The sequence below is a fragment of the Salvelinus sp. IW2-2015 genome, linkage group LG11, assembly GCF_002910315.2.
Source record: "Salvelinus sp. IW2-2015 linkage group LG11, ASM291031v2, whole genome shotgun sequence".
NCBI classification, from domain to species: Eukaryota; Metazoa; Chordata; class Actinopteri; order Salmoniformes; family Salmonidae; genus Salvelinus; species Salvelinus sp. IW2-2015.
This window is the reverse complement of record NC_036851.1, coordinates 17,012,472-17,037,506: the sequence shown is the minus strand read 5'-3', so window position 1 is coordinate 17,037,506 and position 25,035 is coordinate 17,012,472. Positions and strand designations below refer to the sequence as shown.

Below are 25,035 nucleotides of genomic sequence, written 5' to 3'. Positions count from 1 at the left end.
AATTATTACCACTATTGGAGGTGATGCCAGATGTAAGGAATTGGTGTTATTGTGAAGTGCTAATGCAACATACTGTACACTACTTTCTCTCCCTTGTGATATAAAAATAACAGTGTATTTGCCAAACATACAGRAGTTCAGGAAAAAGTATACAGATGATACTCAACCTGGTGTAGAATACAATATCTGACAATCTCCTAACCAAGTTGCGATGTGATGGTGTCATTAGATTGTAAGAAGCATTACATCACCTCAGTCATTTTGTTTGACATAGCAAACAAGCGAGGGAAACTTTGTCTACTATAGTKTGTCTGCAGTACAGTTTGTTGGTGTGAGAATGAGAGGGTCTACCAGCCCTGCAGCGCCAAATCTCCACTGAAGCACAAACACACTAACAAAAACAGCATTGTGGAGCCTTTTAACACCACAGAACATCAGTGCTAACAGACATTGTCTTCGCCTTCCTCCAATGTGTATTTTCACAATGATTATTGTATGGCACATACAATAAGTTAATGTTATCATGGCAACCAGAATGAGTTTTGTTATTATGGCACAGGAAATGAACTAAGGCAACCCCTCATGACCCTAAAGGGAAAGCAGCGACCTTAGAATGACCTGTGTCTCATCTCCTGTTTGTTCTACTCTCTGATTGGGAAGAATTAAGCAGGTCTCCACCCTCCTCCAGAGGTTTGGATCAACCTGCTGAGGCCTGGTGTGCACACTATGATACATCAGTGTTGGAAATTCATGCAAATTCCCAGAGTGTGGAGAGAGAAGGGAAATGTAATCAATGTCATTCAGTATGTAATATCTTTAAATGGAGAATTCAACCCACCATTGCCCTCTTGCTTACTCATTGACAGGTGAGCCATTATTTAATGTCTTCATCACATWACCAATTATTATTCTTGGTGATGAACTTAACAAATAAATCAGCAAACCACATCTCCATAGATACTGTAGATAACATGGATTGTGCACATATTTGTATACATATTGAAAGTAAAAAGTCAGGATCAAACTTTGTACTCTCACTTTCCGAAGTCAAAAGCTGAATGACTCGGTCACCAGAGATTTGAAAATATATTGAGAGCAAGATTGCCCTCAGTTGGTGGAACTAGGTTACTTCCCTGAAGAGTTTCAAAGGTGTATCAATCATTTGGATTTCACACTGCTGTCAGGCAATGTTTCAACACATGTTATATAAAAAAATAACACATTTTCGGATTTTTTCCCAGATTTATTTCAAATTTGGTTCATTTCCCCCCATTTCACTTACTACTGGTACAGGTTTACATACGTTATCAACCAATGTCTTCGATTGCCACATACTCTTCCCCACACACATGGCCTAATGTCATGCATTTACTAATCAAAGAAAACATACCATTACAAAACAAGAAATCATACAAATGTTAGAAATATTACAGAGGAACAATTAGAAACTTAACATGAAGATGGTAACCCTTTGAATTGGGGTCCACACGGTTTCAGAGCTTCAACATTGTTCAAATATACAAAATGTAATGGCCAGGGGGAAGGAGCAATTGTGGTTTGTAAGTGCAAAGAATATGACAAAGACATTTAGAGATTGTTTGACTCACATGGACCACCTTATTTCAGGGGCACCGGCAATGATGACTACTTCCCCTTTAGAGGAGCACACAGGTTGGAAGGGCTCAAGGGAGTATAGACATGGGACAGATGAGACATGTATGAGACAACCCTTACAGAGTAACTTGACTATKCATAGTAAAACAATTATTGTTCATCTCCAAAAATCATACAAAAGGGTGAGAACTAAATACAAAAGAGGATTCCAAATTTAAACATGAAAACGCTGCATTTACTCTGAGCAACAACACTCTTCCGCGCAATTTAACTCACACTAGACTCTCCCACATAAGGTGTGACGCAAGCACTCACTGTGGTGTTAAGCATAATGCCGTCATGTTTTTAGCGAGGCACAAAGGCACGAGTGTTTGTATGCACCTACAGGTTACTCTGCGTGAGTGTGTTGATTTCCTGTCTGGGTCTCAGAGGATGGACATTGAGCTTGCGGGGGTATAAGTGTGAAAATGGCGATGTTCCTTATTATAAATGAGTGCAAGAGCGGTTCAACAGATGTGTAGCTGGGGCAGCACGTGTGTTTGTGTGCGTGTGTGTATAGCATTTGTGTATACTGCACACCATCACGTGTGTATTGTGGCGTTTACAGGGTGTCCAGCAGACTGTCGATGCGCGTCACCAGCTCCAGTCTCTTGCTAGCTAGGGTCTTCTCYTTGTCGATGTAGGCCTCCTTCTTCACCTTGCCTGCCACCAGGCGCTCAGCCTCCTGACAGGAGCGACCCACCAGGTCCTTCACCTGGCCGTCCAGCTTCTGCACCTCACCCACCTGAAACACACACAGCGGAATGTAAGGCTCAGCACAGTGTACACACACACACACACAAGGGTAGATACAAATACCGTACACACAATTGAATACACACACCTTATCTGCGAGGTCGGAGCCCTCTGTTTTGAGGCGGGCCTGCAGGGAGCTGATGTCGTTGGTGAGGGTGCGGTGGTCGGCCTCCAGGGTCTTGCGGCCGCTGTTCAGGGCCCCCGTGTCTCGGGATTGCTTATAGCGATTCACCACCTCGTCCATGTGGCGGTACAGCCCTAAACGCTTGTTGACCAGAGTCAGGACCTGCTCTGTGATGGAGGCCACCTTCATACGAACCTCTGCAGCAGGGTCCTGGATAAAAAGATGGAGAGAGAAGGYGAGAGTCAGGAAGTGCATACAGGGGGGAAAAGTAGATGAACTTAGAAGGGAGTAATGACAGGAGAGTTAAAGTGCTCCCCATAATAAGAGCAGCAGAGTATGTTGAGGATGGAGTACCTTAGTGATGGAGAAGTCCAGGCGCACATAGATGATGACTGTGAAGAAGAGGATYTAGAAGGCCCCCACCACCAATAGAGGCTCCTGCAGCATCAGGATCTTATTGAAGGTATAATGCACCTGGGGGGATGAGTGAGAGAGAGACACTGAGGAACTTGCACCATCAATGAAGGACCTAATCTTACATTGCATCTAAAGCGTTTCTCTGTAAGGGTTTCAGATGTAAAGCATGCAGCTGCTGGGCCCTGGTGGTGGTGTATCTCTGGAGCGACTYCTTATAACAATCCTGTCATAGTAATGGCACACTGGTTAATTCATACAAACAAACTGCCTTCCTTTCTCCCCAGAACCTCCCCCCTAAAGTCTCCAATTCCCTCTTCCACTAGGGCCCAGCAGCTCACCACTACATCCTGGATGTGCTGCTCCACCAGATTGTTCTTAGAAGCCACCAGCACGGGACGACCAAAGGTGTCCAGGTAGGTGTAGTGCAGCTGGTCTGGAATGCGGTCAATGGGGTAGGGGGTTTCCACATGGATGTTCCTGAGAGGAAAAGATGTGGATCATTAGAATGAAACAGGAGATCTSTCCATTTCCACAGACACTAAAGGAGTGTGTGCACATACACACCATGCATGCTCACCTGGCGCCTTCTGGCAYTATGAGTTTAACAGTGAGGGAGTCGATGACTTGGTCATCATATACATGGTCAACCAGCCTCATCTTCAGAGCATACTGATCCCCTGAGAATCAACAGGATGAATTCAAGCATTAGCACATCATTTTTTAGCTTTCGGGCCATTTCTCTTTAAAGAGTTCTGGTTATTAATAGTTATGGTAATTTAGCCAACTCAACTCACCCAGAGTGTAGAGGTACTCATAGCTGGGCAGATTGTAGCCGATAATGTAGTGGGTCTTCCAGCCACCAAACAGAGGGAAGCGGGGCCGAACCTCCACCTCCACAGATTCTTCCAGAATCTGTAGGTGGGAGGTGGATATGTTGCCGATCTCATCCCGGTAGTACACATCCTGGGCTGAGGCAGGAAGGATGGTCTTCGGGAGAGTGAGGAGATGCAGTTATTATACAATCTTAAGAAGTCCTCCTGCAAGCATGATTTGAAAATGCACCAAGATCCATGGCAATAAAGGAGTCTTTAAAATCAACACACCTTAAAGGATTTGACTGATGAGATGCCACTGTCAGACTGACGCTGGTAGTCATAACGGGAGAAAGGCCCTTTCAGGAATGCACCTGTGTGCCTCATGTCAATGGTCTCTTCCACAGCAATGTTTCCCCAATGGGAGACTTCGATGATGCGGGTGATGCTGCTAATYGTGAGGAAGGGTGTGTTGTTCTCATAATGGACCTTCATGGCATCCTAAAAAGAACAAAAAAAGAAATTTCTCCTTTTGCTTCTAATCCAAATATGACTCCACTAAGCCAATGTCTGCTATTCAGCTGGCCCAAAAGTGCTTAAACCATTCAAGGACATGGCCTAGCGGTCTCAACCGGAGCCTCCAGCACACGTCTACACATGTGTATGGTTAGAATCGAGTCTTCTGCCCTTTGACACAATGTCCATCTTTCCCCACTGTCATCCTCTTTATCTATCTATTCAATAAAGTCAGACAATATACATAAAAATWATATTAAATGCATCCCAAATCCAGTCAGGGACCTCAGAGACACTTTACCTCGCTGAAAGGGGCGACATCACGGAAGGGGCCATACTCAATAGCTTCATCGCTCTTGCTGGGGTTGCCCAGCTTGGTGTAGCTCTCCACAGTCTTAGAGGCGAGGCGGACGCGGGTGGTCTGGCTGCGGGTGGGGTAGGGGGAGTACAGGTAGTGGTTACCCTGGAACACCACCAGCTGACGCTCAGCCTGGGTAATGTGTGTGGGGAAGGGCCTCAGGATGTGGCTCAGGACAGTCTCCACCTTCACCCGCAGCTTAGCGCCCACGCCCAGACTGGAGGGTAACTGCACCTTGTAAAACTCCCCACTGTAAGAGGATAGCAGATAGGAGAGGGGTCAGGTCACCAGCARCAACATATATGGTTCTAAAAACAAGGGGACAAACTAAAACAGTGAGAGAAACTCCACTGGAAAAAGGGGTGAAGTTTAACATGGTGAAAAAATGCATATCTACAAACTTTACAGTCTAATGACATACAATGGATAATGCAATATAACCTTAGTGAACAGGGATGCACAATATATTATAAACTTCTCACCTTTGACCTTGGATTGTTGTTTGCTTGAGCTCAAGCATGGCATCCTCCTCTTCATCACCCTTCACCTAGCAAAGACACACGTTTACATGTCTGTCCATTCTGCTGCAATTCAACTACAACTGGACATGAGGTGTATTCATTTACAGGCAGGAATGAGTTTGAGTATGCAACGGTGTGAATGTWGAGTGAGTATTCATTCCCCACGGGTATTGGTGGTGTGTAAACAATCACTGATATTAGGGGAAAGAATTGTCTACCTAGAAACTCTGACATAAATTAAGGTCCTAGGCAATTCAAAGATATTGCACACAAAAAGGGGCTGTTCTGATCAGACACGGAAGTAGCTACCCTCTCAGCGCATACGTGTCATTTAGCCACTGACAGAACAAATTGTGTTGCGGAAGTGCACCCGCTAGCCCATTCAAACAGTTCCACACCATCATATAATGCACMTTATTAAAATGTTTTTGCTACAGCCCTTCCACAGTTTGGTAGATCCACCATTTAACAAAAGTAGACATTTACTAGCGAGCAAGTACTGTAGCTTCCTTGCCTTGACTGGGCGAATCTGGACAAAGATGTTCATGTTAGCTAACTAGCTAATGTTAGCCGGCTAGCTAATGTTAGTTAGCCAACTAGCTACCTGGCAAAATGTGGTTTACAGCAAATTCATTCTGAAATCACTTACCGATGCACCGACGTACGCGAGGTGGTMGGCCAGGTCGGGCTCTACCGCCAAGATAAAGTTATGTACCGCCGAGTCTCCCTGGTTTGACAGAAGAATCTCTGCTGTTATCTTAGCAAGYTGCGTGCTCAGGTCCACCGTTCGTTTCACCTCCTCGTTCACCAGCCCGTCGGCAGCCACTCGATAACACAGTACAGTGATAAGGAGCAGATAAGTGGGGGCGGCGAAGAAGGAGATGTTTCGCGCCATGGTTATAAAATTWAACTTAAAGATAATTTGCTTAATTGTTCAATTGAAGCTAGAGCGAAAGAAAGGCCACGCACCACTTCAGGACCAAAGCTGCAGCCGTAAGGATGACGTTTCATTCAGTCCTCACGTACTGACGTCATGCTGTTCCGAACAAATACGGCAGAGGGAGACGTCTCTACCCTGTTATCAAAACTAATAAAGGTCCTAGGCAATTCAAAATCTTGCACACAAAAGGAGTTGTGTAGATCAGACACAGAAGTAGCGCCGCTCTCAGAACATACGTGTAATTTCGCCACTGACAGAAGGTGTTGTGTTGTGGAAGTGGTGGAAAAAGTACTCAATWGTCATACTTGAGTGAAAGTAAAGATACCTTAATAGAAAATAACTAAAGTAAAAGTGAGTCACCAAGTAAAATACCACTTGAGTAAAAGTATTTGCTTTTAAATATACTTAAGTATCAAAAGTAAATGTAATTCCTAAAATATACMTAAATATCAAAAGTAAAATTATAAATAATGTAAAATTCCTTATATTAAGCAAACCAGACCACACAATTTTCTTTTCTTTTTTACGGATAGCCAGATCACACTCCAACACTCCAACGCCATCACACTCCAACGCCATCATTTACAAATGAAACATTTGTGTTTAGTGAGTCAACCAGATCAGAGGCAGAGGATGACCAGGGATGTTTTCTTGATAAGTGTGTGAATTTGACCATTTTCCTGTCCTGCTAAGCATTCAAAATGTAACGAGTACTTTCGGGTGTCAGGGAAAATGTATGGAGTAAAAAGTAAATGATTTTCTTTAGGGATGTAGTGGAGTAAAAGTAAAAGTTGTAAAAAAAATAATTATATAGTAAAGTACAGATACGCAAAAAAACAACTTAAGTAAGGGGGATACATAGTCAGTTGTACAACTGAATGCATTCAACTGAAATGTGACTTGAACATTTAACCCAACCCCTCTGAATCAGAGAGGTGCGGGGACTGCCATAATCAACATTCACGTCTTCGGAGCCCAGGGAACAGTGGGTTAACTGCCTTGCTCAYGGGTAGGACAACAGATCTTTACTTTGTCAGTTCAGGGATTCGATCCAGCAACCTTTAGGTAACTGGCCCAACGCTCTAACCACTATGCTACCAAGTAGTTCTTTAAAGTTGAGTCGGAAGAGACGGAGATATCGGGGATGAAGGTCTGGGTGCCTTGTAAGTCCTATTAGCCAACGTACAATCAATGGATAATAAAATAGACGAACTACGATCACGTATATCTTACCAACGGGATATTAAAGACTGTAATATCTTATGTTTCACCGAGTCGMGGCTGAACGACGACATGAATAACACACAGCTGGCGGGTTTTACGCTTTTTCGGCAGGATAGAACAGCGGCCTCTGGTAAGACAAGGGGTGGCGGTCTATGTATATTTGTAAACAACAGCTGGTCCACGAAATCTAAGGAAGTCTCAAGGTTTTGCTCGCCTAAGGTAGAGTATCTCATGATAAGCTGTAGACCACACTGTTTACCAAGAGAGTTTTCATCTATAATCTTCGTAGCTGTCTATTTACCACCACAAACCGATGCTGGCACTAAGACCGCACTCAATAGTTCCTGTYCCKAAAAACACTAAGGTAACCTGCCTAAATGACTACTGACCTATAGCACTCACATKTGTTGCCATGAAGTGCTTTGAAAGGCTGGTCATGGCTCACATCAACACTATTATCCCAGAAACCCTAGACCCACTCCAATTTGCATACCACCSCAATAGATCCACAAATGATGCAYTCTCTATTGCACTCAACACTGCCCTTTCCCACCTGGACAAAAGGAACACCTACGTATGTGAGAATGCTGTTCATTGACTACAGCTCAGCGTTCAACACCATAGTGCCCTCAAAGCTCATCACTAAGCTAAGGACCCTGGGATTAAACACCTCCCTCTGCAACAGGATCCTGGACTTCCTGACGGGCTGCCCCCAGGTAGTAAGGGTAGGTAACAACACATCTGCCACGCTGATCCTCAACACAGGGGCCCCTCAGAGGTGCGTGCTCTGTCCCTCCTGTACTCCCTGTTCACTTATGACTGCATGGCCAGGCACGACTCCAGCACCATCATCAAGTTTGCCGATGACACAACAGTGGTAGGCCTGATCACCTACAACGATGAGACAGCCTACAGGGAGGAGGTCAGAGACCTGGTCATGCGGTGCCAGGACAACAACCTCTCGCTGAACGTGATTAAGACAAAGGACATGATTGTGGACTACAGGAAAAGGAGGACCGAGCATGCCCCCCCCATTCTCATTGACGGGGCTGTAGTGGAGCAGGTTGAGAGCTTCAAGTTCCTTGGTGTCCACATCACCAACAAACTATCATGGTCCAAACACACTAAGACAGTCGTGAAGAGGGCACGTCAAAGCCTATTCCCCCTCAGGAGACTGAAAATATTAGGAATGGGTCTTCAGATCCTCAAAAGGTTCTACAGCTGCACCATCGAGAGCACCCTGACTGGTTGCATCACTGCCTGGTATGGCAATTGCTCYGCCTCCGACCGCAAGGCACTACAGAGGGTAGTGTGTACGGCCCAGTACATCACTGGGGCCAAACTTCCTGCCATCCAGGATCTCTATACCAGGCGGTGTCTGAGGAAGGCCCTAAAAATTGTCAAAGACTCCAGTCACCCTAGTCATAGACTGTTCTCTCTTCTACCGCATGGCAAGCGGTTCCGGAGTGCCAAGTCTAGGTCCAAAAGGCTTATTAACAGCTTCTTACAAGACGGACTACAGGACGGTAGTCATTTAGGCAGGTTACCCTCGCTTTCTTGGGCACAGGGACTATGGTGGTCTGCTTGAAACATGTTGGTAATACAGACTCGGTCAGGGAGAGGTTGAAAATGTCAGTGAAGACACTTGCCAGTTTGTCCTCGCATGCTCTGAGTACACATCCTGGTAATCCGTCTGGCCCCGCGGCCTTTTGAATGTTGGCCTGTTTAAAGGTCTTACTCACATCGGCTACAGAGTGTGATCACACAGTGGTCCGGGAACAATTGGTACTCTCATACATGCTTCAACGGTTGCTGTTCAGTGTTGCTTGCTACAGACCCGGGTTCGATACCAGGCTGTGTCATAACCGATGTCCCATTGGCTCATTGCGCTCTAGCGACTCCTTGTGGCAGGCTGGGTGCCTGCAGGCTGACTTCGGTTCGTCAGTTGAACGGTGTTTCCTCTGACACATTGGTGCAGCTGGCTTACAGGTAAAGCAGACGGGTGTCAAGAAGCGCAGTTTGGCAGGTCATGTTTCGGAGGACGCATGACTCAACCAAAACCAAAGCATCGACTGCTGTCATACCTTACAGTGTAAGGATAACTGGTCATATGAAAGTGGGTCACCTTTTAGKCAGGTACATTTCTATGGTAACGAATCCTTCCGAACTAACCCGCTCTGGAGCAGGCTAACTTGAGGCTAACTCCATTTATCCTGAATGAAGTGCCACAAGTACCAATGAAATCAGATACCCTCCCTCTCACAAAGATTGTGGCATCATCCCCTTCATTTGAGGAAGACGACTGATTAAGTATTAATACATAAATAAAAATGGTGTACCATTTTATGTTAAAATACCTAGCACATGACACATTTAGTTATGAKAGATTTACCTTTTAGGTCTGTGTGTAGCTAGCTACAACTAACTTTAGTTGAAGACGACCAGAATAGAGATGGATTATCTCTCAAGCTTTATTGACCCATGTTTAAATCGGCCAGAGGATTTTCATTTGCCTGGCTAACCAGACTCCTTGCCAAACGCAATGCAACACCCATTGACTTTAGTTTCTTCTRTGCAATTTAAAGTATGTATACAAGTAAAGTATGTAGCCAATGACAGAGCAGCAGAATAGTTTAGTGTGAGTCGTTATGCTATGTTTTCATAGAGGTGAATAACAAAAAATACTACTGAAGAAAGTCAATCCATGAGTTAGCTGACTTTCTAGTCTAGACACATGGGCCAGCCAATTTCCCGGATGCAAATTAAGCCTACCTATGACTCTTAGAACAAAACACTTTCAGTGAAGCTTCCATTGAGAATGGTGTTGGAGTGGACTTTGAACCACGAAGGGATATCTATCAGAGTAGAAGCCAAGCAGATCTCTTGTGCCATAAAGTTCCAGAACAATGAATACAGGGAGTGACAAGGAAAACATTATTCCCCCTCTCTTGAGAGGCGGACCATGCATAAACCCCACTATGAACAGATGCCCACCTCCAACAAAAGCCRAAGAGACTGCAGGATGATCCCCTTTCTGACAAAGATTGAGGGGACAGAGCCAGTGCATTGCTAGAACCAGGCAGGCAGTGGCATAAAGATACAGACCTCTTGGTAGATGCCTTCAGTACACAACATGATCTAATTCTAATTTTAATAACTTGCATAATGCCTATAGCTAGTGTAACCGATGTGAAATGGCTAGCTAGTTAGCGGTGGTGCGCGCTAATAGCGTTTCAATCGGTGACGTCACTCGCGTTGAGACCTTGAAGTAGTGGTTCCCCTTGCTCTGCAAGGGCCGCGGCTTTTGTGGAGCGATGGGTAACGATGCTTCGTGGGTGACCGTTGTTGATGTGTGCAGAGGGTCCCTGGTTCGCGCGAGGGACGGACGTAAAGTTAAACTGTTACACTAGKTGTCTGAACAAATGTTGTTGTTGATGAAAATAATGGTCAGAGCTATCCGAGATCCTTGGGACGTCCCTAATCAAACTTCTACCCTTACCATAACCATTTTAAATGTCAACTTCAATGGGGGTAGGGACATCCCAATGATCCCTAATTGCACGGACCTGAAAATAAACCAGAATAAAAAAAAGGGGGCCGGGTTTAGGGAGTGTCTTCACGAACAACTGATGTCAAAGATCGCTGACACAGTTGTTTTGGAGGAAGTGACAAGAGACTGAAAAAGAAAGAAATAGGCCCTCTTCAAGTAAACAAGCAAGGATTCCTTTCGCTTAATAATTGCTCTTACTTTGGAAACACAGGTGGCCACCAAGTAGTATTGAAAGTATATTGCATTATAATTAAAGAGACGTGCGTTCTGACTGCAACTAACCACCACTGGTGGCACCAGCCAGTTTCCGTCCGATCTCGGCAACTACCTAGCTATCCAGCTAACCTAGGTTGGGGGGGCAGACAGACAAAATTGAATTCATCTGTTTTTCATCCAGCAGGACGAAAGGCCCATTTTGACATTCTTTAATATACCATCCCTTGGTTCTGGTTGATCAAGGTAAGAATTGTAGCCGATATTCTTTTTGTGCAGTAATATATATTTTTATATGTTTACCAATTAGCCTGCTAGTAAGACGAGACCAAGTACTGAGCTAGCTAACGGGTCGATTGTCCCCGCGTTGGGCACTAACGTTAGCCACTCACTGTGCACTGTTTAAATTCAGCTAGGTAACGAATGTTTCTCTACTCTGTATGTCATTCAATCTATAGTTCTGTCCCAATTCAGTGTGCAGTTAGTTAGTTAGCTAGCTAACGTTACATGTCAAATGGCGTTGCTAGCTAATGTCTGCGTTAACAGTATGCGTCCAGAGCCAGTATGCGTCCAGAGCCATGTAACTGTTTATTATTACGTTTCTAAATTCATGGCTCTGTACACGTATAGATAGTTACGCTATGTTCTAGCTAACAATAACTAATATTAGCCAGCTAACTTACTAGCGAGGCCCTTCAGGGGTGAAGTTAGCTGACTAAACTTACTCAACTCGGGTTGGTTGACAACGTCACGCTAAGTATGCGTGCGCATCGATGTGGCCGGAAATTGTGTTATGATGCTGAAGTGTTGTGATTCTGATAACTGTCAGATAGCTGTCAACAATGACAAGAAGCTGTCTCATTGTATCTTCTTATTGATACCATGTTTTGTTTTGAGGTATTTMACTTTTGCTAGCTAGTTAACAAACYACTGTAAATWTGAGACAAGCGCTCATTGTGCAAATGTATTTGTTTTCAATAAACATTTTGAGAGTAAATCTAGTTTACATGTTGTCAACAATCTAAARCAACCCTGTCTGTTTTGTCCAATAGTTGGGATCGTGTCAGTTTTGTTTCTTAAACTACCAACCCATCTATAGAGATCCTATTAAATTTGAGTATTCTAATTATATGATACCGGCTATGTAATATAATAGTGAACMTTAGCATTAGTAAACAAGCAGACAGTTTATCCAGAGTTTAGCTAGAGCTGTAATGCTAGTCAATTTAGCTAACCTGTTTGGTAAAATAGCTAACGTTAGTGTTGTATGATGTGCTCATCTGTAATTATTAGGTAGCTAGCTAGCCTAGTACTATGACTATGCTAGCAACTAATAAACATTAGCTAACTATTAGCTAACCTAGTTGGCCAACTAGGGGTGTATTCATTAGTCGAATTCCATTGCAAAACGTTTCTTCTGTTGCAATTGCAAAACTTTTGCAACAGAAATCATTACGCGTTTATTCTAGCAGAATGAAACGCGGAGGGACCTACCCGGAATTTGTCCAATATAAATTGTTTTTGTTGCAAAACGTTTTCCATTTGAAGTAAATGGTTTCCGTTTTGCAACAGACCAAATGTTTTGCTATACAATCCGACTAATGAATAGTCTAAACGGGATCCTTGGGACGTCACCCCAATGAAGTTGACATTTTAAAATGGTTAAGGTAAGGGTATGGCTGTCCCAAGGATCCGGGTAGCACTAAGCAATAAATCATTCTTGGTGTTGTTTTCTAGATGTAAGATTCAGTACTCAAAGCTTAGCCTAATGCAAACTGCATGGTCCTGTTTAGGTCCAGTGTTGGCTCCCTTTGCTTTCAATAGCCCATGATTGAAATGAAAGAGCGGAGGMAGTGGATGTTGACTGTCTTTTAAAGGTGCAACCTTTTGTTACTATTGAGGATAGTATGAGACACTGAGTAACTAACTGCTTGTGCAAGAACTGCAGCAATGAAAATGCATTTAAGAGCCTGGCTTGTTGTGAAATTTAGGCTGCCTATGTCATCGTGTTTCTGGCCCCTCCTGACAGCTTGTTTCCTTATTCCATGATCTTTATCAATCAGTCAGTCATAGGGAATCAATACTATCCRGGTGTTTTCCATGCTTGTCTGCAGATTTTTTTGGAACCAACACCATTTTACTGTGACACCAATAATGGAACTGATACTGTATGTCGTTACTTTTAAGGATCGGAATATAGTGATGAGGAGGAGTTCCGTGGAACCTTCGTGTCCATAAGTAATTTAGCCATTCATTGTGGTCATTGCACTCTGTAGAGTTGCTATTTTCTTGAGTTTTCTCATGTCAATTAACTTGTGACTTTGCTTGATTACTCATAAATAAAGTCAGATTTAAGAAGGTTAAGGGTACAAGACCTTGTACTCAGCTGGCTTTGTTGGCAAAATCACTACATATCCCATCGAGCAAAGCAGGGAGAGGTTTCCCGTTGTCACAGTTCCGACGCCAGTGGATCTCAAAACTGAACTTGGATCCACGTTAAGTAGCAATGATATCCTATTCAATAAAACAATCATTTGTTTCTTTCCAGCAATTTTCTTAATTACATGATTGTATAACTAGCAAAGGAGTTTGYAAGTTGAGGGTGCAGTATTTATAAAGTTTAGCAATATTAATGATTGATTAGTAATGCCTGACGAGTTCCTATAAATTGGTGTCTGTTACGTGAACTGATTTAAGATGGTTTTTGCTTTCTGAGAATAAAGTCACGTTTTATGAGCTCCTGTATGCTGCTTCTGTCTAGTCTTAACTTTCCTTTTAGTTGATGTTCCACCCTCTGAACGGCACATTATATTACCGTCAATGCGGAATTCTTAAGAGGACTCTCATTGTCACTTTGTGTTGCTTGAAATAAATTTAAGTTGAAATGAAGGTTGCTTTGTTTCAATGCTGGGGTAACCATTAAGGGTGAGGCTCCTTGACAGAGAGAAGCAGTGCTAATGATGGCTCTGCACAGCAGCCTTACTTAGCCTAAATGTTGTGAATTTGTTATTTGGGGTAGATCTGGTGATGCTGTTAAGAGAATGTTGGTCAGTGAGAGCAAGAGATGCTTTATCAAGAAGAATAGTGTATTCCACTCTCGCTGTCTGTGGATCAAGTCTCATAACTGGCCTTRACATGTTGAAACGTTTCTGGTTTACGTTAAGCCTACATTCCTCTCCCAAACCTGAGTCGTATACAAGTGAAAATAGAGGAACATGTTGGAGGGGAAGGCAGAGTTTTTTAAAAACGAGTCTGTTGTTTCTTATTTAGTGAGGGACAAACTGTACTTGGTTACATTCCCAGAACTATTCCTACTCAGAGCATTTCAACACACACTGTGCCAGATGCCAATKGCAACTTTTAACGGGCTGTGGTTTCACATTTGATTGACAGACAGGTGGTATAACGTTTGACCTTTGGCCTGCTGTTATGTGTGTTGATGTGTATAGCCTACATGTGTTCCTGAATGTCTCTGTGTGCGGGCATGCCAGTGTCTGTGTGTCGTAATCCCCATGACTGGACAACTAGCTTTGGACCACATGACTACGGTGAGGGTGAGCTGGCAGCTGGTCAAAGTAGTCCATGGCACAAAGACGTGTTATAGTATTTGCAGTACTTGCCTATTATAATATTGCCTGCATCATAGAGCATAAACAGCATTGCTTTTTAACCCCGGGGACAGGGGCGACAGGCAGCATGCTTTATAGACTGTGTGCCTGTGTTTATAGGCTGCTTTTATACTGTGTTTATCATGATAACAATGAGGATGACCGTATGAAGGTAATGTTAGCCATGCTACATGGTCAGTCCACCATTCTAATTGAGTGCGCCTTCTATTTTCCCAGCTGTGGCACAATGACGTCTAGGAAGAAAGTACTACTTAAAGTAATCATTCTGGGAGACTCTGGGTGAGTGTCCTGTACCTTGCACAGCCACTTACACGTCTTCTCTGTTATCATAGAAGGTTACAAAATATATTTGTTTACCAATCACTCTYTCATATCTGTTGCTGACCTGAATCTATCTCGTCAGAGTTGGGAAGACTTCCCTGATGAARCAGTATGTGAATAAGAAGTTCAGTAACCAGTACAAAGCCACAATTGGAGCTGATTTCCTGACWAAAGAAGTGATGGTGGACGACAGGCTTGTCACCATGCAGGTACTGGGGAAGGGATACTATCACGTTACATCACAAGTGCTGTGCTGAAGTACAGATCAATGGGTAGGCCTATATTATATTGTTCTTCATAAACATGTAAGCCCCTCCCCTGTGCTCTGTCACAGATCTGGGACACAGCGGGGCAGGAGAGGTTCCAGTCTCTGGGTGTGGCGTTCTACCGCGGGGCAGACTGTTGCGTGCTGGTGTTTGACGTGACCGCCCCCAACACCTTCAAGACCCTAGACAGCTGGAGGGACGAGTTCCTCATACAGGCCAGCCCCCGAGACCCCGAGAACTTCCCCTTCGTGGTGCTAGGCAACAAGATTGACCTGGAGAACAGACAGGTGGATCCAGATGTAGCGTTTGAGACCAGAGCATRTGACAGTAAGTAGCTTGTGAGTCCCTTCAGAGAATGACGGCTGCTTTTTGTCTGTATCTGGCAGGTGACGACTAAACGAGCACAGGCCTGGTGTCAGAGCAAGAACAACATCCCCTACTTCGAGACCAGCGCAAAGGAGGCCATCAACGTTGAACAGGCTTTCCAGACTATTGCACGCAATGCTCTTAAACAGGTAGGGGATCAGAAGGGAGCTTATGAGAGCTTAGCTGAATGCTGTGTGTGTATTGACAGTAATTTTATACTTWGTTTTTATTGAGGAACACAAAGAAAGTACCAATAAAGTAAAATAAAAGAACAACAAAAAATAACTGGCAGTTACAGTGCACATCACACCATCATATTAGTTACATTGACGTCTTTGAATTAGACCTACAAAACCCATTTTTCKCAGTATTCCTGACCTCTCTCCTCTTGTGTTCTTGAAGCAAAGGGCATACGCTCCATGTGGTGTATTTCTTCTACAATGTCTATCCATTGTGTCACTGTGGGAGGGTCTTTTTGTAGCCATTTCCTAGTGATAGCCTTTTTACTGGCTGCCAGTAGGACCTTCAAGAGGTACTTTTCTCTATTGTGTAAGTTATCAGGTATTTCACCCAAGTACAAAGAAATGAATGTTTGTTCTATGTCAAATCCCATTATTTTTCCAATGTTAGATCTTATTTCTCCCCAGTAAGTTTCGATTGCGGGGCAAGTCCAAAAGATATGAGTGATCCATCCTCAATAGACCACATTCTCTCCAACAAGGATGTAGGGAGCCAGTCTGTTTTGATTTCAGTTTAGGCGTTATGAAGAAACGTATAACATTCTTCCAACAGAATTCTCTCCATGACCTTGAGTTGGTGGAGCTTTGTTGAGTCTCTAATATGTTCAACCATTTCATCAGTTATTTCAATGTTAAGTTCCTCCCATTTCTTTTTAATATAGTTTGTAGAATGTTTCTTTGAGGATTGAAAACCCAAGTAGATCTGAAATAGTTTTTTTGTTACTCCCCAAGTTGTTGTATTGACGTCTTGATTTCCATCAAGAAGTCACACAAAAAAGCTTAACGCCATCTCGTCTTTTTCTCCCTTTAGGAGACAGAGGTGGAGTTGTACAATGAGTTCCCTGAACCGATAAAGCTGGACAGGAACGAACGTTCCAAGCCATCAGCGGAGGCCTGCAGCTGCTGAGGTCCTAGCAGACTTACTGGGGTGCAACTGTCAGCCCTTCTACCCTGTCTTGCCTTGTCTAAACCCTATGCCTCACTGTGTGCTCCCCTTTGCCCAATATTATCACTGGCCTTCGTAGATGCGAGTTCTGCTCGAAAAGTATACTTTACACACATGCTGCACTCACACCCCGGTGTACACATCACACACTTACTCTCAAGATAYGTCTCCAAGCCCAAAGAACACCCAGATGGATATTAGAGCATTTATTAACCTGATATCTGCTTAGTATTTCCCCCTTAACTGTCTCATGACACAAATACCTTTTTAAAGACACCATTGTTTCCATGGCACCACCCAACCTCACACACACACACGCATACATACAGAAATAAAATCCTATGACATTTTAAAGGGGGGGGTTAGTTCCAGTGGTAAAGGAGGTTGTGAAGGATCAGAATGACTAATTTATATATATATATATATATGTGTGTGTGTCATGCCAATGTACTGCCCAAAGATACATGTGTTAATTGTCTTGGAAGTGACCGAGCAAGTCCAACATACGAGTGTGTTGTTCAAGGCATTTTTTTGCACTTTGTCATGTAGACTTATTAAAATCCTGTTTGACACCTCACTTTGGAGCCACAATATAAACCCAAATTTTAAGTCGAGGCTGAAGAGGCAGTGTGGATTTGAACTCTGRTCCCCAACTTCAGTGATGTCCCCTAACTGCCCTACACATGCTTTGTTTCTCAATGGGGAAAGTCAAGCAGCAAATTGTTGTCATCATTCTGCGACTGACACAAGGGGTAGAGAATCAAAGGGAGGACGTCCTATCTGATACAGCTGGGGGGGACAGAGATTTTTCAAGCATATAAATATGACTCGTTATTAGTTATTGCTTCTTGTCTTATTTTTACTGGCAACTGTTGCAAGACTTTGTGCAAATCTTTAAGTCTGTCAATTGTTTTGCGTAGGCAAAAACCATGTATGTTGTCAGTTTCCATATCTGKTGATAGCTCAGGTGGCAAATGATTTGATAAGTGCTTGATATTTCTTTTAACTGATCAGATCTTCTGTCTATTGTTATTACTATGTTTAGTATTTGAAATGCATCAGAGGACTGAGAACACAACTTTTTATTTAAATTATACAAAAATACYGGGGAAATTTGTTAGCATTAATCATATTAATGAAGGGACTTCATCTACATTGTTTGAAAATGTTTTTGGGGTTTCAAGGAACTGATAAKAGTCATTGAATAAAGAACATGTGTGTTTCTGCAAGGAGAACATGTAAAGCATAGGTGACTATCAAGGCTCATACACACAGTTGTTCTACTACACTGAACAAAAATATAAACGTAACATGTAAAGTGTTGGTCCAATGTTTCATGAGCTGAAATAAAAGATCCCASAAATTTTCCATATGCAGAAAAAGCTTATTTCTCTCAATTGTTGTATACAAATTTGTTTACATCCCTGTTAGTGAGCATTTCTCCTTTGCCAAGATTGTTTTATTTCATTTAACCAGGCAAGTCAGTTAAKWWATTATTWTWWWWYATGACCAAATCTGAACGGTGCTGGGCCAATTGTGCACCGCCCTACGGTACTCCCCATCACGGCCAGATGTGAAACCACCTGGCTAATCCATCCACCTGACAAGCATGGCATATCAAGAAGCTGATTAAACAGCATGATCATTACACAGSTGCACGTTGTGCTGGGGAAAATTAAAGGCCACAAAAATATGCAGATTTGTCACACAATGCCACAGATGTCTCAAGTTGAGTGTGTGTGCAATTGGCATGCTGACTGCAGGAATGTCCAACAGAGTTATTGCKAGAGATTGACATTTTAGTTTCTCTACCATAAGCCACCTTAAACTTCATTTTAGAGAACTTGGCAGTACATCCAACTGGCCTCACAACCACAGACCAAGTGTAACCACGCCAGCCCAGGAACGCCACATCCAGCTTCTTCACCAGCCCGATCGCCTGAGGGGGGGTGCTGAAGAGTATTTCTGTCTGTAATAAATCCCTTTTGTGGGGAAATACRCCTTCTGATTGGGTGGACCTACACCTTCCCAGGCCCATCCAGGGCTGTGCTCCTGCCCAGTCATGTGAAATCCATAGATTAGCACCTAATGAATTTATTTAAATTGACTGATTTCCTCCTATGAACTGTAACTCAGTAGAATCTTTGAAATTGTTGCATGTTGGGTTTATAGTTTTGTTCAGTATATAATCAATAGTATAGTCTTGGGAATACATTTGACAGTTTTAGTRTTGCATGGGGGCACTCTGTATTTCTATTCTTCGGTCTACTGCTCGTACAGAAATGTCAAAATTGGTCACTTTCAAAGGCGGACACATGACAGAACCATCAAAATCTGAAAAATGTTTAATAACTATCTTTAACCAATACCAGACAGATATAACAATAATCAGAAACCATTTCCTCTTCCACATCAATCAACACACCGCAATATCAAGACAATGAGGTCTACATTTTTCAATCTGTTCCCTTTCTCTTCAGTCAGTCAATGTTTCTGTCCCACTCAGTTGGTCCTGGGTTTCTTATTGGCTCCCTGCAGCCACTGTTGGAGAGGCCCTGCAGTCTTCAGCTGCTTCTCAGGCCTGGTCTCTCTTGTGTGCCCCTCCTGTTTGACTTCCCCAGTGTCTGACTCTTTCCTCTTGGGGTGCGTGCTGCTCTTCAGCCAGCCCATCATCATCTTACTGCTGGCTGAAGGCTTGGGCTCCTGGGGAAGGTGATGAGGGGGTAAGTGGAGGCAGGGAGGAACAAGTAGTATTGTATGGAGCCAATTATAGATTTTCTCTTTAGGWTTTAAATCTAGATTTTGAGTAAATATGTGAAGTGTTCAGTCTGGGACCACCTTTCTAATGATCATGAGATATTCAATGATTGGAACATCATCAGACATCTCAAATATGGGTACGTAGTGAGGTCAAGCTGTTTGTACCTTAGCTTGAGGATCCACTGGCTGCAGGCACTCAGGGGAGTTGTTTCGAGAGTTGTTGACAAATGAGGAGACAGGGTGAAAGGTCAGTGTATTTTTGGACTGAAGCAATTTAAGGGCATCTAATGACTTGACCTCACCAAAATCCAGCCATCTTCTGACCTCCTCCTCTCCATCGAGAATCGCTGGCATCCTGTATGTCAATCACAATCATTGGTAATTCTATATCATACACAAACTCTCATATACACAGAACATACTCAATTTACTCAAAGAGAGYGTAATGCTTGAGACTGAGGCCCTTACCGGTCATGAATGCCTTGAAGATTAGGGGATGCATCCACAGTGATCACAGTGTAGGTGTAGAGGGGATCTCCACCACTAGGGGGAGTCCAGCAGTCAAACAGTCCTGCAATGGTCAGCAACCGCCATCCTCTCCACTCGTGGTCTCCTTTGTCCTCCTACACAAGTCAGACACACAAACAGGCAAGGTATATATGGTCAAAAGGCAATGCTCACATTATTTAAGTACTGCAGACTAAAAACAGAGAAAGATCACAAATGGGTCTGAATGGAGTCAAAKAGGGTGTTTTTGYGGGGGGGGAAAGGGGAAGAGGATGMGGGATATCATCAGTGTAATCAGACTCAAGCATCTTACTCTGAATGTTGTCAGTTCTGTGTTTGCTCAGTGATGCATGGTCCATGTGTGTCAGCAGCTCACCTCTTTCTGGTCTACAGAGCCTTCCTCAGAACTGCATGTCTGTGGATCCTCCTGGTCCTCTGTTTTCACATGAACAGGTCCTTGAGTCTGGGGGAAATAAATGAAGAAGGGCTGCTTGTCTTTCTCCTGCCTCCTCCATTCATAAAAGCCATCAGCCAGGATGACACAGCGCTGTCCTTTCAACATCGGATCCTGAAATGAAGTAGTACACAAACATTCACTAATACACATGGAAACCGTTTGAAGATGCATGCTGTCCCTGTTGACAATGAGTTATGTGCATTTCATGTGGAGATTAATCAAACTCACTCCACACCTTGTAGGACTTCTTCTCTAGCAGGCTCTCACTGCGACAGTTGTTGGTGCTATACTGCATCTTGTTTGGGTCATTCTCCCTGAACCAGGCAGGCACCAGGCCCCAACGCATCACTGCCAGCACACATTCATCCACTGGGGCATTCTGAGAGAAAAGGGTTGGATGGGGACCATCTGGTTAATACACAAATCTTTTCCTCCAGGCAAGGCGCAAATGACACCCCCCAAAAGAAACATCCAGCCCTCCTGGCCAGGATCAGTTGARCTGCTTCAGTTGCACAACTATACTTACCTTAACAAAATGTCTTTGGGACAACAAGACTGGGCTCAAAGACTGGGGGCTCTTGTTGTAGGAAGGTCGGTACTTATCAGAATCTCCGTCTTTCCACCTTGGCTGTCGACGCTGCCCTCCTCGGTCTCTGTACTGGGAGGCGCGGCTGACTTCATCTGCCGCCAGGGTGCATGCAGTCCTCCCGCACATCCTCAGCCCAGTAGTCCCAGTACAGTCTGATGAAATAACAACATGCAGTCATGAAATGCATGCATTGGGTTTGCCAGTAGATACCGACCCTACCATTGCGCTTGTTTACACTGAGCTGAACTGGGGTCGGAACGCAATCATGGTAACATTATCTCGCCAGTGCGAGATATGGGTCAGAAAATGTATCTCAATGCAGGGATGAGATATACTCAAAATTTGACCAATTTCCACAATTTTATTTTTTAACTAGGCAAGTCACAACGATACATCGAGAAGATTTAAAAACTGCTAATTTTTCCAGAAAACATGCTAGCTAGCAGTAGCCACCGCAGCCATTATGGAATGGCAGTGTCAGCCAATCTGTTTTTTTGTTGTTCAACGCAACATTCCATAATGGCTGCTGTGGCTATTGCTAGCTAGTATGAGGACGGAATGGGCAGTTTCCCAGGAAAACTAGCAGTATATCAATCTCGATAGAGCAGTGTGGATAGAGGTACAATTTACAGTACAGTGACATCCCAGGTACGTTTTCCAACCAATATCTTGTGCTGGCTCTGTCTTAATGTATCCATGATTGCTTTCTGAACCTAGCCAGCAGATCCGACCTGCTTGCTTACAGATGCACTAGGGTCGGACAGGCTTCATTTATAGGTTAAGACACCGCAGAGCTGGCTCGAGATGTGGCTCGGAAAACGTACCTTAATCCAGGGATGATAAATGTGTTATACTCCGAATTGTACTATTAACACAGCTGTTACACAGGCAAGATTGAACGACTGCTAAAAAAAACAGCAGTCGTTCAATCTTCTCGGTTTAACAGTTGGGTTAATGTAACAATTCATAGTACAACACATTTATTACCCCTGGATTGTGGTACGTTTTCCAAGCCATATCTTGCGCAGGRTCCACAGTGTCTTAAATCTTAGGGATAGGCGTCCCGTCAACGGGACAGTTGTAAATCATTTAGCGCCGTGTGTCACGATCGCAGATTTTAGAGAAACAACAAATGTCGGTACATACAAGTCTTATATCAACTGAAAGCCTAAATTCTTGTTAATATAACTGCACTGTCCAATTTACAGTAGCTATTACTGCGGAAAYAAATGCCATGCTATTGTTTGAGGAGAGCTCCTAACAACAAAACACTCTTTCACTACGATAGGTTTGATAAATTCACCTCTGAAGGTGAAATGTTACATTCTGAAATCTTGCTCTGATTTATCATCCAAAGGGTCCCAGAGATAACATGAAGTGTCGTTTAGTTAGATAAAAATAATTTTACATATCCGAAAAAAGGTCCATATAGCACGCAKYATCGATTTTGTATTTCCACTCGTTCTCTTTGCAGAGAAAGGAATCTGTGAAAACCTAACCCTAAACATATTTCACCAGTCAAATKACATTCATATTTATTCCTCAGAGATCCTAGAACGTAACCAGACTTCACTATATCATTAGGAGTGTAGTATATCCTATAGGACACCACATTTGGTCAGAGAGCGACGCCTTCATGGCACGCCGATGACGTAGGCGGTCTTCARTTGATTGACTGTCACTTTGTCAAATAAGCACCAATCGGGGTCAAACAAAGCTAGCTAGATAGCCAATAAGCTGGGCTTTACGGGAGTATGAAACCCAGTATATGTTGCAAAATGTTGCTGCTAACCTTGTGCGACAGCAAGCCTTTTTCTTTTGGACAACAATTCTAAAATATGGAGAGTTATGAAAACTGGGTGTTTTGCAAATGTTGAACTTATAATATGGCTACTAATGGAAAAGCTAAATCAAAGTCCAAGTATACAGATTTGACGATATTCTTGCAGAAAAATGTAATGTGAATGTAAATGTCTCCTTCACTATTTGCCCAAATGTACCTGGGTGACTTCACACTAAATGTTTGCTCATAGTTATCGGTCTGAAACTTTGCACATACACTGCTGCCATCTTGTGGACACCATCGTGATTACAACCAGAGTGATGGCTAGATTTGAGACCTTGCTGTTGCATTTCAAAGATGGTGGTAGAAAGAAAAAATATATATATTATTTGTATTTTCTTCTACCAGATCTATTGTGTTATATTCTCCTATATTAATTTACATTTCCACAAACTTCAAAGTATTTCCTTTCAAATAGTACCAAGAATATGCATATCCTTGCTTCAGGGTCTGCGCTACAGGCAGTTAGATTTATGTCATTTTAGGCTAATTTTGGAAAAAAAGGGGGTTATTCCTATTTAGCTTCATGTCCACCAGATACATCAAACTCTTCACACTCCGGTGGAAGTTATTCATTGTTAATGGAGCAGTCTGCAATGCTACATTTGGGATGCCATAGTTCTGTGTACCGRATGCATTCAATTTTTTTCAACTCGTGAGTTGCATTACCGTTCAGTGGTACAAATGGAAGTTCATTATGAGTGTCCCATGGCGGGGTTGCACCATACTGAGGCCAAATTATGATGACAATTGTGTAGTTAGAGAGGAGAAGATACTAGCTGAATGACTGGAAAGTCATCTCTGGTAAGAATGACACAGACAAATCATCATTACTATACTTGGGTAGCCAACAGAACGCAGTACAGAATTAATACACACAGCACTTTTCAGTGTGTAATTTAGCATGCCATCACGCAGAGCAAGCTAGTGATTTGAAATCAGTACTCTATATGGGAACAACCAGTTCAATTTGTTGATGTTGCTAGAGATGAGTGGAAAGAATAGAAACAAATTAGATTCATTGTTGTAACATGCCATTGTGCGCACCAGTCTGTTGGTAGCTCTGCCATCTTATGAAACAATTAGGTCAATAGGCGAATAACTTTCATCTGTTCTAATTATTAGCTTTGGTCAAACAGAACGAAAATGGTATTCTCTAAGCTGCAAACCGTTCTGCAACCTTGCAAAGGTCATGAAGTACAGAAAATGTGGGCTAGACATTTGGCAAAATGAATGTATCTGGTGGACATATGGCATTAATCTACACAGGAAGGCTGTCAGACCCTAGTACAGCTGTAAGCAAGTGGGTTGGATCTGCTGGCTAGTTCCGACCCCAATGATAGTGCAGCTCAGTGTAAACAAMTGTAACAGTAGGTTCGGTATCTTCTGGCAAGCATTCTGTATATTCTGGAAAGCACTGGGTATGCGAACTGACAAACTAAACATTTTCCAAGGTGACTCAAGAAGCAGTAGCTAATAGCTAGCTATATCGATCTACCAGTAACGTGAACTAGCTCTMTTAGCTTAGCTTGCTAGCTACCAAGTCAACCATGCAACTTTATTTTCGGCTAACTGCCTAGGAAGCCACGGTTCAACTTCAGATAGTTGACAAATCTTTCGATAAAAATGGGAGAACCAAATATTAGTATTTACATAGTGGTGATTTACCGTTGTGAAATTTCTGTTGTTTAGGACTGGACTGCGTCTCGACTTGCCAGTCACTGCAGCATAAGTCAGAGGGCGCGTTCAGATGGTTATTCTTCTTCTGATATCGTGGCGGTACGCAAACAAACGTTGTGCATATCGCTACCTACTGTGATGGAATGTACGATCAATCATGATCTGCCCATATATTTTCCTTCTTTTACTTTGTACAGCTACATGTCCCATTATTTGGCATTTAAAACACCGCAATGGGGATGGGACAAATTCTCTGACATTGAAACTAAGGAATCCTATCTGTACTTTTCCAGGCAAAACCTTCTCAAACCTCAGCAGCACTGATAAACTTTCACTTATTTGACCCTC

The 25,035-nt window shown here is 43.1% G+C and overlaps 3 protein-coding genes across 6 annotated transcripts; 1 reads left to right on the top strand and 2 right to left on the bottom strand.

The window, feature by feature from the left end:
- Positions 1-2,024: 2,024 nt before the first annotated feature.
- Positions 2,025-6,177, bottom strand: LOC111969922 (dolichyl-diphosphooligosaccharide--protein glycosyltransferase subunit 1). The gene is given in 10 exon segments (XM_023996312.3): positions 2,025-2,398; positions 2,498-2,743; positions 2,888-3,007; positions 3,289-3,427; positions 3,528-3,627; positions 3,745-3,937; positions 4,054-4,263; positions 4,580-4,886; positions 5,119-5,183; positions 5,807-6,177. Coding segments are annotated over 10 exon segments (1,809 nt in total). The 5' UTR covers positions 6,053-6,177; the 3' UTR covers positions 2,025-2,215.
- A 4,776-nt stretch (positions 6,178-10,953) lies between these two features.
- On the top strand, positions 10,954-18,219 carry LOC111969921 (ras-related protein rab7). 3 transcript variants are annotated; one of them, XM_023996310.3, is made up of 7 exons: positions 10,954-11,330; positions 12,878-12,961; positions 14,930-14,992; positions 15,117-15,243; positions 15,369-15,587; positions 15,687-15,815; positions 16,717-18,219. In XM_023996310.3, exons 3-7 carry the CDS (start codon positions 14,940-14,942, stop codon positions 16,810-16,812), a joined length of 624 nt encoding a protein of 207 aa, XP_023852078.1. In that variant the 5' UTR covers positions 10,954-11,330; positions 12,878-12,961; positions 14,930-14,939; the 3' UTR covers positions 16,813-18,219. The 3 variants fall into 3 exon arrangements, with proteins under 3 accessions (XP_023852078.1, XP_023852079.1, XP_023852077.1); XM_023996311.3 differs by lacking the exon at positions 12,878-12,961 and having other exon boundaries at positions 10,994-11,027; positions 11,269-11,330; XM_023996309.3 differs by lacking the exons at positions 10,954-11,330; positions 12,878-12,961; positions 16,717-18,219 and having other exon boundaries at positions 12,985-14,992; positions 15,369-15,724.
- Positions 18,220-19,178: 959 nt separating this feature from the next.
- hmces (5-hydroxymethylcytosine binding, ES cell specific) lies at positions 19,179-24,783 on the bottom strand. 2 transcript variants are annotated; one of them, XM_023996306.1, is made up of 7 exons: positions 24,676-24,783; positions 21,102-21,316; positions 20,811-20,954; positions 20,495-20,686; positions 20,080-20,234; positions 19,777-19,966; positions 19,179-19,554 (listed from the first exon to the last, which is right to left on the bottom strand). In XM_023996306.1, exons 2-7 carry the CDS (start codon positions 21,288-21,290, stop codon positions 19,354-19,356), a joined length of 1,071 nt encoding a protein of 356 aa, XP_023852074.1. In that variant the 5' UTR covers positions 21,291-21,316; positions 24,676-24,783; the 3' UTR covers positions 19,179-19,353. The 2 variants fall into 2 exon arrangements, with proteins under 2 accessions (XP_023852074.1, XP_023852076.1); XM_023996308.2 differs by having other exon boundaries at positions 24,661-24,773.
- Between the last annotated feature and the right edge of the window lie 252 nt (positions 24,784-25,035).

Coding starts and splice junctions, on each gene's coding strand:
- hmces (XM_023996306.1), bottom strand. CDS start 21,290: ATGTGCGGGAGGACTGCATGCACCCTGGCGGCAGATGAAGTCAGCCGC. Junction 20,687..20,810: donor TAGAGAAGAAGTCCTACAAG/GTGTGGAGTGAG, acceptor ACTTCATTTCAG/GATCCGATGTTGAAAGGACA. Junction 19,967..20,079: donor CTTCAAGGCATTCATGACCG/GTAAGGGCCTCA, acceptor ATTGACATACAG/GATGCCAGCGATTCTCGATG.